Raw genomic sequence first — 12,624 nt, forward strand, 5'->3', positions numbered from 1 at the left:
GTGCCGTGACGTTTTAACTGTATTAATTTGGTGATCCCTTGGAGATTCTTGCCGAGACCCTTGCCGGGTTCATACCCTATCCATGCCAATATGCTTTCTATTTTGCTACTCCACCATTTGTCCTTCTCGATCATGGTAACACGCTCAATGCGATGGTAAGTCTCTCCCCTAACTTCCTTCTATTCTCCATAACCGGGACAGTCTGGTTGGTGTAAATAGGGTTACTCCTATCTCCATGAATGATCACCTCTGATGATTCAATTCGAACTTCACAGCCTGATGCAGAGTATACGCTGTGTGTATCCAAGATCGTCCCAATAGCAGATTGTATGAGGCAGATATGTCGAGCACTTGGAATTCAACATCAAACCAAGTTGAACCCATTTGTAAGCAGAGGTTGGTTTCTCCGATTGTGGCCCTTTGAGACCCATCGAACGCTTTTGTGTTCATAGTTCCTGCTCGTATCTCATGCAAACCTTTACCTAACCTCTTCAAAGTAGTCAACGGGAAGATGTTGCGACTTGAACCCCCATCTATCAAGACCCTGGCAATGAATTTGTCTTCGCACTGTACTGTGATATGCAACGCCCTGTTATGGCTCAACCCTTCTGGTGGCAATTCATCTTCGTGGAAAGTGATCTTATGGCTTTCCAATACTTATCCTACCATGTTGGCCATCTCTCTACTGGTAATGTTGTTGGGTACATAAGCCTCATTCAACACTTTCATCAACGCGTTCCTATGTGCATCAGAATTCTGTAGTAGTGATAGAATGGATATCTGAGCAGGGGTTTTGTTCAAATGATCAACCACAGAATACTCCCTTGCTTGCACCTTTCTCTAAAGATCCTCCAGGCCGGTTTTAATGATAGGCTACCTGGAAGCGGCTTCTTTACTTGTTCCCCCAAATGCTCTGGCGTGTAAACCCTACCAGTTCTGGTCATACCTTGTGCTGCACCAGTTTTTTCCATTTCCCCCTTTCCTTTCCTTCTCGCTTCTGCAGTATAGTCTCAGGGCACATCATTGGAATTAAAGGATAGTGTGGGTGATACCGTTATGGTGAATGGTGTGGTCACTTCTACTTCGAACGGAGTTGGCGTGGCTGAGGGCGTTGTTACTTCAACCTCGAACGGAGTACTTATGGCTACCTCAACTTCAATCAGTGGCTGTATCTGTACCACAATAGGCGTGAGAGTGACTGGAGGCATTTTGGGATCATCCTCCTCTCGAATGAGCCCAATTGACCCCTCCAGGTCCCATTCTTCATCAGTTTCTATCACATTTACCCCCTCGCCCCTGTGATCCGGGAGGGGATTGTTGCGGACGTTAGGTGCAGTCTCCTTTTCTTGTATAACTTTGGTATCAATCAGCATCTGGATATTATCCTTCAGAGTGCGGCATTCATCAATAGTGTGACCCTTCATGCCCGAATGGTAGGCACATATCTCATTCGGATTGACCCATTGAGAGGAATTTTCTATGGTGACAGTGGGAATGTGAGTGACATAACCGAAAGCTTTCAATCTCTCATACAACTGGTCAATAGGTTCTGCAATAGGAGTATATTGTCTGGACGGCCTACGGTCAAAATTTGGCCTGGGTTTTTGGTAGTTTTGACGGGCTGGGTGTGAGTGGTAATATGCTGGCTGAGTGTTGTAAGTGTGGTAGGCGGTAGCGGGTTGTTGATATCTAAGAGGTAAAGGCTGATATGTGGGTGGAGGTGTTTGGTATGTGAGAGCAGACTTCAGACCTTGGGCTACCATCACAGTCCCTACTTCCTTCTTTTTAGATATACCCACCGACTGCAAGGCTTTGTTCATAGCCTGGAGTACCTCGAAATTTGTTACCATCCCGCTTTTGATTCCCTCTTCTATTCTTTCTCCCAATTTGATGATTTCGGAGAATTTATGATTTTCAATAACCATCAACCTCTCATAATATTGCGGATCCTAGGCCCGGATAAAGAATTTATTCATTTGTTCTTCTTCCAATGCTGGCCTTACTTTTGCAGCCTCTGATCTCCATCGAGTAGCATACTCGCGGAAAGTTTCTGTCAGCTTTTTCTTAAGATTCTGGACATAGAAGACGTACGGTGCATTCTCTGTGTTGAATCTGAACCGATCCATAAAATCTGGCGCCATGCTTACCCAATTAATCCACTTCTTTGGATTTTGACTAATGTACCAGGATAGGGCGTCTCCAGTGAGGCTCCTCATGAACAGCCTCATGCGGATTCTTTCATCGTTACCAACCCCTACGAGCTTATTGCAATACGCCCTTAGATGTACCTTTGAATCACTTGTCCCGTCGAACATTTCAAACTTAGGAGGTTTGTAACCCTCTGGCAGTTCTACATCCGGTTGAATACATAAATCCTCATAGTTCAAACCTTCGATGCCTTTACCACCTTCAACACCTTGGACTTGACTTGTAAGCTTCTTATGTTCTTCCGCCATATTCTTGATGAACAGTTCCTTCTCGGCGGATTCCGGTGTATACGGGGTTTGTTGTGAAGTGTGGGGTAAGGTTTCAACGTATATGGGGTTACTTTGGTGGACTCTAGGGATTTGGGTGTAGTGGTGATCATTGGTTGAGTTTTGGGGATCAAGAGTAGGTTGTGGCACATTTTGAGGAATGTGGTAGGTGGTAATTTGTGGGTACTGGGTCGGATGATGATGATGCTGTGGAGGAGTTGGTACTGGTGGAGGATTAGGATTTTGGGGAGGCGTGGCGTATTGATGAGGAGCGGGAGGATTTTGCGGGTGCTGGTTTTATGTGTTTTGATGAGGTGTAAGGTTTTGGGCATTTTGTTAGTTGATGTCGGGAACATTCAGGGTAAGGGAAAGGTTAGCCAAGTTACGGACCTGCTCAAGTTCCCCTTGTAACTCCAGTATCTTTTGCTCTAACCGTAAAACCAAGTCATTCTGCGCCGGAGTACTTTGACCATCTGAAGTTTCGACATTCTTGGCGTGCGCAACGTTGTCTTTCCTGATACTATTCATATCGTCCATCTTAGCTTTTCCTTTGTTCTTGGGATCACTTGGAGGAGGAGGAGGAAGTGGAGGACCTCTAGATCTGGTATAATATGCTGATGATGCCAGTATACACGAACCAACCTTAGGGGATGGGAATAAACAAAGAAAAGAAGAAAAACAAAAGGTAAACAAGTGAGTAAGGAGTATTAAAAGGATATTTACGATATTTAAACACGTATTGCGGAATTATAAATTCACGTCCTAATTTGGGGACCTCATCGTGTCCGAGGTAGGCCTAGCGACATATAGCTTTGGAGAAAACTCAATGCCGATAACTGCGTCATTTCATTAATATGATAAATAGACCAAATCTCTACTAAAACGACAATAATTATAAAGAGTCACTAGTGGCATTTGCCTTATTACAATCAAATTCTAAAACGAATCTAGAAAACATTATTCCTAATCTACTCGGTCCTAGAGGGACCTTCTCCAAGCTTGGCCTTCTTAGCCCCGTCAATCAGATTCCCCAGGTCACGCATGTCCAACAGCAGATATGCCCTTGCTAGATGTCCTCCTTCATTGCCCTCTGCGTTCTGACAATCCGAGACCCTTTTCCTCATCTTTCCCTCAAGTTCCATCAAACCCTGCTCCAAATACTCCAACCTTTCTGTTGATTTAGTAGCGATTCCCCTCCATTCATTGATTGCTTCCATGTCCACTTTATGTTATTCCAAATGCCTGGCCTCAGATTCAAAGACCCTTTTGTGCAACCTCCTGTATTTGACTTGTGCTTCAGCAGCGTCGTCTATGACCCTATTTCTCAAATCAACCCCTGGCTTTACCTCTCCTGCTATGTCATCGACCAACCATGATGGGTAGAAGTACACATGGCCGGCATGATACCTGTCTGGCTCGATGGTATCTTTCTCCACAATAATCTTTTGATGCCACATGTGCTGTGCCTTGAACTTGAATGGAATGGGATTCCCTTGGAAGTCTGCTTTGTAATGAACTATTTTGGAAACTCGTGGTATAACCTGTTTTCTCCCAGCTTGCCTCATGACTCTGATATGAGCATAAGGCTAGATTCCCCTTAATCCGATTAGCACTAGATGATGAACATCTCTCGACCTTATGATGAATTCACTGCTAGGGAACCACTCGAACATCCAATGTACCTTGTCATCAGTCAAACTGCTAAAGAAATTTACCTAGCTCACAGCGTTTCCCAGTTGTGCAAACCTGTCTGGGATAAAAGTCATTCTCTTTGGATGGTGATAAGCTATGTGGTCATTCCATGGTCGTCGCGGAAATTCTTGACGGTATTGTCCTCTCTGAAGGTGTTCCAACAACATATTTGCAGCAATAGATTTCAACCCTCAAAATGCCTATATCCCTTTTTGCAACGGTCTAAGGCTCGGTACATCTCAACCACGATCATTGGGACAATAGTGTAAGTTTGCCCCTCAATTCCTTCACTTAGGGTCTTAGTGACCATAGCTAGGTGAGTGTGGATCTTTTTGCCTTGTATAGGGAATATCAGCATCCCCAGAAAACAGACAATGAATACAAAAATCCGGCTGTGAGTCCAACCCAAAGAAGTGATGGCAAATTCATCATGGTAAAGACGATATGACTTGCTGTGACCATAATGCTCATAAAGGAAGTTGAATGGTATGTAAGGTTTCTTCAGACACACTAACTCATCATTTTTCCTGAAACCCATCATTTTTAGGAAAACTTGAGAAGTACGGTTTTCCGGTACCAACAAGCCAAGGCTATCCCATAGGATCCCAGCGAAGCCTCCTATTTCCTCTAGAAGGGGAGTCATTTCTATATCACCAAAACGGAAGACGACCTTCTTCTCATCACAGAACATGGTGGCAGCCTCAATTAACACATTGTTAGGTTGAATATCTAACAAAGAAGGTAAATTCCCGAGAACTCTTTTCACATGGTTTTTGTCACTTGGCGAGAGAATTTCCCACCAATCAAGCAACAAAGGTGGGATACTTCGAACCATGATGAACTTGGGGACTTCGTGCCTCATTTCTGCAAAACAAATAAAGTTAGCCTTTACCCCCTCGGGATTCGACTATTTACACATTAATGATTAGCATATCGGCATGTTTTCTCCAAATAATGCACATATCATGATTGTACCCATTGGGATTTAAGGAAATCCTGGCGGGATTTGGACAAGGTTTGCCTTATAGAGTTATTATGCGGAGATCGTTATAATCCATACTAGGTTTAGATAAGATGCATGGAGAATTAATATTAGAGTGGGGGTTTCTAGAAGAGTCTAGACCGGTACCCTCAAATGGACAACTTGAGAGGGGAAGGCACGGAACCGTCGACTGCACCGTTGATCGACTAGTTTTACCGCAAATGAGCCTTTCCAAATTTAAAAGGGTGATTTAGGAGGAGCGCGGACACTCATCAAGCGCCGCTATGGTATTAATTAAGCACGAGTGGAATATGATATGGAGCATGCTTTATGTAAAGATAAAATAATACGTTGTCAAGTATTTTGCATGATGAAGACAATAAACACAGTATTAAATGGAGCGTAAAGACATAAAAAGAAAGGAAAACAAGGAAGAAGTTAGTTCGCGCAATGTAAAAGAATTGCAATAAAGCAAACAAAAGGGTAGGGATGGGGAAAGACCTGATATAGCAAAATTTAAAATAAAATGATTCGGAGCAAGTGAATATAACTAGAAAATAAAGGAAAAATGCATATTGTAACCAAATTAGGCAAAGATTTGCATATTAATATGAATTCAAATAAAGGGAAAATAGGGAAAATGATATGCATGTAGCAATAAAAGGGAAACGGGAGCAGGATATTCATGTAACGATAAAAAATAAGAAAGACACGCTTATCAGAGAAGACTAATTCATATAGACCAAGTTCGCTATGGTAAGAGCCTAAAATATTTCTCCAGCAGAGTCGCCATGCTGTCGCGCCCCTCTTTCTCACGAAATCGGGTTTCGACACGTGACAACTCTTTTAAAGGAAGGTGTTAAAAGAGAGAGTCGCCACCTAACGGGTTTGAGGTGCGTTAGGGCACCTATTTGCAAATAACTCTGGTTTAACCAATTTGCGTCACCAAAGATCGGGTAAGGGCTCAAATTACCTCGAAGAGAAGGTGTTAGGAACTCTTCGAGGTCCACAACTGTGGGTCTCGGCCAAACTTGAATTATATGAATTAGTCAAAAAGTCAGAGAGAAAAACAAGAAGTTTGAAAAAAAAAATCATTATTAGAAAGTCCTTGAGTAAACACAGATAATTGGTTTAAAGACAAGATGGGGGGTCCTATATTTTTTATCCTAAAGGATCACCCCGTGCAACATAAATAATACTTCGTAACTCCATCGATGTGGGGTGTTACTCGTATTATTTAGCGGGCATAGACTATCATCTCCTGCTACCCGATTACTATCTTTAAGTTTTTACCTAAAGCGCACTAGTTGATTCTAAACCATGCCCTATGCGTGCACTACCCGTCCCATGCCTATGGCTCGGGAGGCGTTTGGACCTCTATTTTGGATGCTTTCTAGACATAGCTTAGGCTGCTCAGAAATGATAAAATTAGGCGACATACAGAACAAGTTGGACTTCATGTAAAAGAAATTAAGGGCTCAAGTTAGCCTCCACACTTAGACAATAAATGCATGCGAACAAATTTTCACATTAAACGTTAGACAATTTCAGGATTGAGGCAAATTAAAGTCATTAGGCCCTATAGACATGGTTTCTATGTGACCTTGTGATTCGAACATGCAGGCAGTTTCAGATGCAAGATGCTACCTTTATAGACATGATTTCTGAACAACTATACATTTTAGGGAATCTGGTATTGCGAGCTGATTGTTGAAATTACAGATTACAAGTGGTTAAACCTATAAACATGATTTCTAGGTGATTTGAGCAGTAGTTGGCAGTGATAACTATTGAAAATACTCAGAATTACCCACTTTTATCCTATAGGCATGCTTTCTAATAGCGACAGAGTTAAGCAATGAAACAGTGTTTGAAAGTTCAATATTAGCACTTAAAGCAAGATTTCTATGATTAGCGATTGAAACTGATTTTAGCTCCTATAGGCATGTTTCCTAAATGAGAAATTATAATAACGCATTAACCAATTAAACCCTATAGGCATGATTTCTAAAATGCAGATTTGGTAGAACATAAATTAACAGAACCTTATGGTCGTAGCACCTAATGAATATGCTGTAATGCACATTGAGACATTAGTCATTTTATTTTCTATAGGCAGGACATCTAGCATGTAGAAACAAAATATGTTAAATGAATTAAATACCTATAGGAAGATTATCTAACACACAAAATAGCAGAACATGTTCGAGCAAAGTAAACATCTATAGGAAGGATTTCTACCCGTTTCATGCAAATATTAAAATAAACCCCTTTTCCTAATTTTACTAACACCCCAATTGTTATTATAACATTATTACAAGCCCAATGTGTGAAATAAATTACAGAATTACAGAATAGGTGTAGTGGTCCTAAGGCAGGCCTAGCGTATACCTAGCCTAGCTAGGCCTTCAATACAGTTTCACAACAGCCCAGAAACAATCTCCATTCACACAAATGAGCCCAAATCTAGTAGCCATAAAAAGTCCCAGAGGTATAGCCATTTACACAAACCAACTGGTTTATCCAGTAGGTGAGAAGAGGGGGCAAAGTTGAGCAATTAGGAAAAAGGTTACAAAGAACCTTGGACCCTAGTGTGTCAGAGTTTCCAAGGGCTTCAAGAACCCAGGGCAGTGCTCACACTAGGGAGGTTGATAGAGGAGACTTAAGGGAAGGGCTTTGGCTTTTATCCAGCCCCAGAATTAAACAAGAAACAACCAGTAAAAATAAGAGTAGGGTAATAGGTTTGGAAAACATTTGCAAACTTGTAAGATAATCACATAATGAACTCCAAAAGCAAATTAACATACTGGGCAGGGTGACATATGATAAGGAACAAGGAGACTGGATTGCAAGGTCAATAGGCAAGGGCATTAGACTAGTAAAACCAAGTAATGCAACCAGTGTAGAACTTAAAGGATCATATTATACCAAACTCAGGACTACACAGTATAATACAAATATGATTAGATATCATAGAGGGTATCGGTCAAGCGGGATTAGTTTAAAGGATAACAGGTTGTTAGAGGTGCAGAATTGGACATGGCAAGTACACATAAAGTGGCAACCATAGTCATAGGAGCATACAACACTTAGAGTAAGGTCTTAAACAAGTTAAGGCATGCTAATAACATCAATTAATCACTACAAGTTCAGAATTAGGCAGAGAATCATGGATTAAACCATAAAATCAAGGCAAAACATTCAAATTATCAACAACACCAAACAAAACATGCTTCATTCTGTCTAAATTAACTAAGTTAGGTGCAAAGACATTATTAGGCTAGCAATTATAGGCAGAATCACACATAAAGAGAGTCAAGGGAATACATTAAGTCATGCAGTTTCAAAGAACATGCTAACATAAGAGAATAAACATTGCGAGGGTTTAGAAACTAACCAGTGTTTGTTCAATAAACAAGAAAAGAACAGTAGTAAGGACCTAGAGTCTCAAATGTGTCAAGTTCCCAAGGGTTTCAAGAACCCAGGGCAGTGCTCACACCCAAGAGATAGTCAGAAAAATAGAAATCCAGTTGCCTTGGCTTTTAGCCGGCCAAGAGCCAAACAGAACTGAATAGTAAACAAATATAGAGTAGAAACCTCAATTTTTAGTGAGAGTTTTTAGTGACTTTTTGTCTGTTCAAAAAGGGGAAAGGAAATGGGTTTATATAGTGGTAAAAATCAGAACATAAGTAAGGAAATACAAACAATAAGAACATAAAAGGAAAGAAGAAAACATAAATCAATATAAAATCAAATTAGGAGAATAAGCTGGTAAACCCTAGTTTTTTTAGGAAAAATAAATATCAACGGAATATACACAAAAACGGTAGCATAGGACGAATATAGACACAAATAATACTCAAAATTAGAGAATCGAACCATTTTTGGATCGATTTGAAGAGATATGTAAACCCTAGTTTCTTTTAGGAAAAATAAGAATCAACAAAAATGCACAAATATTCGTACTCACAATAGAACAAAGGATGAACATAGACAGAATAGCAGAAAGATCAGTGATTTGAACCTATTTTGGTTTGCTCTTGAGGAGATCTGCTTTCAATGTTTAGGCAAGCAGTATAGGAGAGTAACCAATACCCGGAGGAGGTCATATGTGGCAAGTAGTAGCCATAGAATCCTATATTAGACGGGATTATGAGAGGATTTAGGGGGCGGCGGCTAGGGTTCTTAGGAGAGAGAAGAGAGGTGAGGGATATTAGGGCGGCGGACGAGGGAGAATAGGATTAGGGTTGGAGTTTGGGTTAGTTTAAAGGGGAGGGTTTGATATGGGCCGTTGGTCTCAGAGATCAACGACCACGATTAAAGGGTAGTTGGGTCGGTTTATTAGAAACGGGTCACGACCGAGTTAGAGGTTGGTTAATTTGGTTTGGGAAAGGGGTTGTTTGGCTAGTGTATTAAGCTTTGGGCCTTTGTTTGGTCCGAAAATAAGTTCAAGAGTGTGCTAGTTTTTAAATACCCAATATGTTAGCAAAAAATATAATTTATAAAAGTAATTAATAAATAACAAAAATATTACTTGTGCACTAAAATGATTAAAAATAATAACTTATATTATAAAAATATAAAAATTTATTTTTTGCATAAATAATATAATTATACATGAATATGGGCTATTATTGCAAAAATATGCAATTAGCCTAAAAATACAAATGTAATTATACAAAATGCAGTAAAATATTTAAAAATATACATGTTGGTGTAAATGATGAGTTTGGATGATTAAATCATCATAAAAATATTTTAAAGGATAATTATTGGATATTTATACAATAAATTACAGAAAGAAATTGATTTAAAGCCTTTATAAATTATGGAAAATTATGAAAAAAGCTTGTATAGGTTTATAAACTTAATGATAATTCAAATATACTATTTTGAAAGTATATATATATTTTTAAAATATGAGGAAAAAATTGGGGTATCAACAGAGGTATCATTGGTTCACTTTTGTATCTCACAACCAACAGACCTGATATTGTGTTCAGTATGGGATTATGTGCTAGATTCCAATCAAGTCCATAGGAATCTCATCTGAAAGCTGCTAGGAGAATTCTAAGGTATCTCAAAGGAACACAGGACCTGGTCCTCTACTATCCTTCAGTAGACAATTTCGACTTAATTGGGTATGTTGATGCTGATTATGCTGGTTACTTGGTGGATAGAAAGAGCACATCTGGCATGACACATTTTCTAGGATCGGGCTTGATTTCATGGGGTACAAAGAAATAAAACTTTGTGGCTCTTTCTACTGCAGAAGCTGAATATGTGAAAGCTACCTACTGTTGTGCTCAACTGATGTGGATCAAGAAACAACTGGAAGATTTTGGTGTGTTTTCTTATTGTGTGCCATTACTGTGTGACAACACAAGTGCTCTCAACATGGCAAAGAACCCGGTCCAGCATAAGAGGACAAAGCACATTGATGTGCGACATCATTTTTTCAGGGATAATGTTGAAAACGGTCTCATTTGCATGAAGTTTTGCAAAACAGAGGACCAGGTAGCTGATATCTTCACCAAAGCATTGAGCAGAGAGCACTTTGAAAAGAATCGACTGGTGTTGGGGCTGATAAAATCAAACTAAGCGCCAAGTCCCTCAATGATTGTCTATGAAAGAATGAACATGTAAACTGTTAAAAGTGTTTTTCGGCAATTTCTAACACATTTCTATACCGTTACAGGTAAACATGCATGACAACTACAGAGCAAACAAGCAGCTAACAATATTGCATTTTGGTAAAAGGAGGAGGCTCACATTTACAAAACTCAGTCAGGGAACCTGGTTCCCTTGACTTAGTTTAGTAGTTCCTTTTAAACTCGTGCACATTTTAAAGGGCTATAAAAGTGCCACAATATTAATGTGTCCGACTCTCTCTCTCTCTCTCTCTCTCATCCTTTTAAAGCCCAAATGTCACACCCGTTAAAAACTGACTCGTCTACCCAGTCCTTTGAACCCTTTTGTAACTGGTCCCTTATCCCCTCTAGATAACCCCAAAAGATTTCTTTCTCACAACTGTCCATATCAAAGCCATCAAACTTCCTTTTTCTCTCAAAACCCCTCTCTTTCTCGTGTCTTTACTTCCAAAATTTCACTTGTGTTCCCAGAATCTAGAGGTTTCAAATGTTACAAGTGTCACTCCTACTGCGTCTTCATCTCACGAAGCACTGCAGCGTGAGCCTGAGTCTCAACCGTCACCCAGAGAAAACCCCAACTCACACGAACAAGCACCCACTGTTTCTTCTCCAACCCCATCGAGTTTTGATTCTCATCGAAGTTATAAAAATCAAACCCCCAAAAGATTTGTTGCTACAACCTCTCCCTCTGCTTTGCTAGAAAAAATGGCAGACCATGAAATGTTGGATGGAGAAGAGGGACCAGAGGTCTCAAGTCAGCAAGTTGGGGAAGTCTCTGCAGCCCAACAAGATGTTGCTGGCAGTGGTGAAGCATCAGAAGTGCCTGCACCCAATGTTTGATCTGAATGTTGCCTCTCCGACAGGTAATGCTCCTCCTGCATCTACTAATTATACACTGTTGGGTGTGAGTGAGAGAGAAGCTATAGAGAATATGCTACTTATTTCTACCGATGGAGGGTTGGTTGGGGAGTATGAGTGTGGTGCTGTGACCGCTAGGTCTCAGGGGGAAGGAGAAGGAAATGGAGTTGGAGGTGGGGAACTGGTGCGTCTTGAAACCATAGTGCAAGTTAGTACTACAGGGGAAACAACAGAGGAACCTGCTCTCTCTGCCCAAGAAGAGCACTCTGATCCTACTTGGTATGAAACCACATGCTCCTCAAAAGATCCCCTGGTTAGTACTAACCCTGCTTTTTTTCCTCACTTTGATGCAATGCCATTGGATTTTGTTATTCCTGAGATAGGACCCTTGTCTGAAGAGGAGAATGATAACAGTGAGGAAGATTATGATGATAAGACTGTGGCAAGTTTCATTGCTGAGAAGTGGTAGGGCAGTTTCTAAAGAGCCCGTTCTTAAAAGACCCACTACTAGGCAGCAGAAGAAATAAGCTCTTGAGTGTGCTCTGAAGGGAAACGAGTAGGAAAAGAAAAGAAAAGAAGGAGTCTGGTGAAAGGGGGAAAGCTTGTGAATGAGGAAGATGTGCCTCCGGTAAACATTGTGAATGTTGAAGATGAAGGGGTGAATGAGGAACCTGCTTCTTTAATTCAAAAATCCTCTAAGAAATCTTTGCCCACAAAGCCCAAGAGATGATTGTCTGTGAAAGAGGTGGAGTTTGATAAAGAGAAGAGTGTTGAAGGAGAGGAGTTTGGCGAGTAAAGTAAGTCTGAAAAGAATGAGAAAAGTGTGAAGAAGTCTTTGAAGAGGAAGACAAGTGAAAAAGAGGAACCTGGTTCCTTAAAGAAAGCCAAAGTGGATGTGTCTGATGTTGAGAGAAGAGAAAACCTTAAGAAGCAAAGGGTGCTATGGGGCAGAGCATTTGACACTGAC

General features: G+C 40.5%; 1 protein-coding gene across 1 annotated transcript; it reads right to left on the minus strand.

Moving 5' to 3' along the window:
• Positions 1–1,949: 1,949 nt before the first annotated feature.
• LOC138899805 (uncharacterized) lies at positions 1,950–2,456 on the minus strand. Its single transcript, XM_070186499.1, has one exon. It carries the CDS (start codon positions 2,454–2,456, stop codon positions 1,950–1,952), a length of 507 nt encoding a protein of 168 aa, XP_070042600.1.
• Positions 2,457–12,624: the final 10,168 nt, after the last annotated feature.

Source organism: Nicotiana tomentosiformis, chromosome 10, assembly GCF_000390325.3.
Source record: "Nicotiana tomentosiformis chromosome 10, ASM39032v3, whole genome shotgun sequence".
Classification (NCBI taxonomy): Eukaryota; Viridiplantae; Streptophyta; class Magnoliopsida; order Solanales; family Solanaceae; genus Nicotiana; species Nicotiana tomentosiformis.

Coding starts and splice junctions, on each gene's coding strand:
- LOC138899805 (XM_070186499.1), bottom strand. CDS start 2,456: ATGGCGGAAGAACATAAGAAGCTTACAAGTCAAGTCCAAGGTGTTGAA.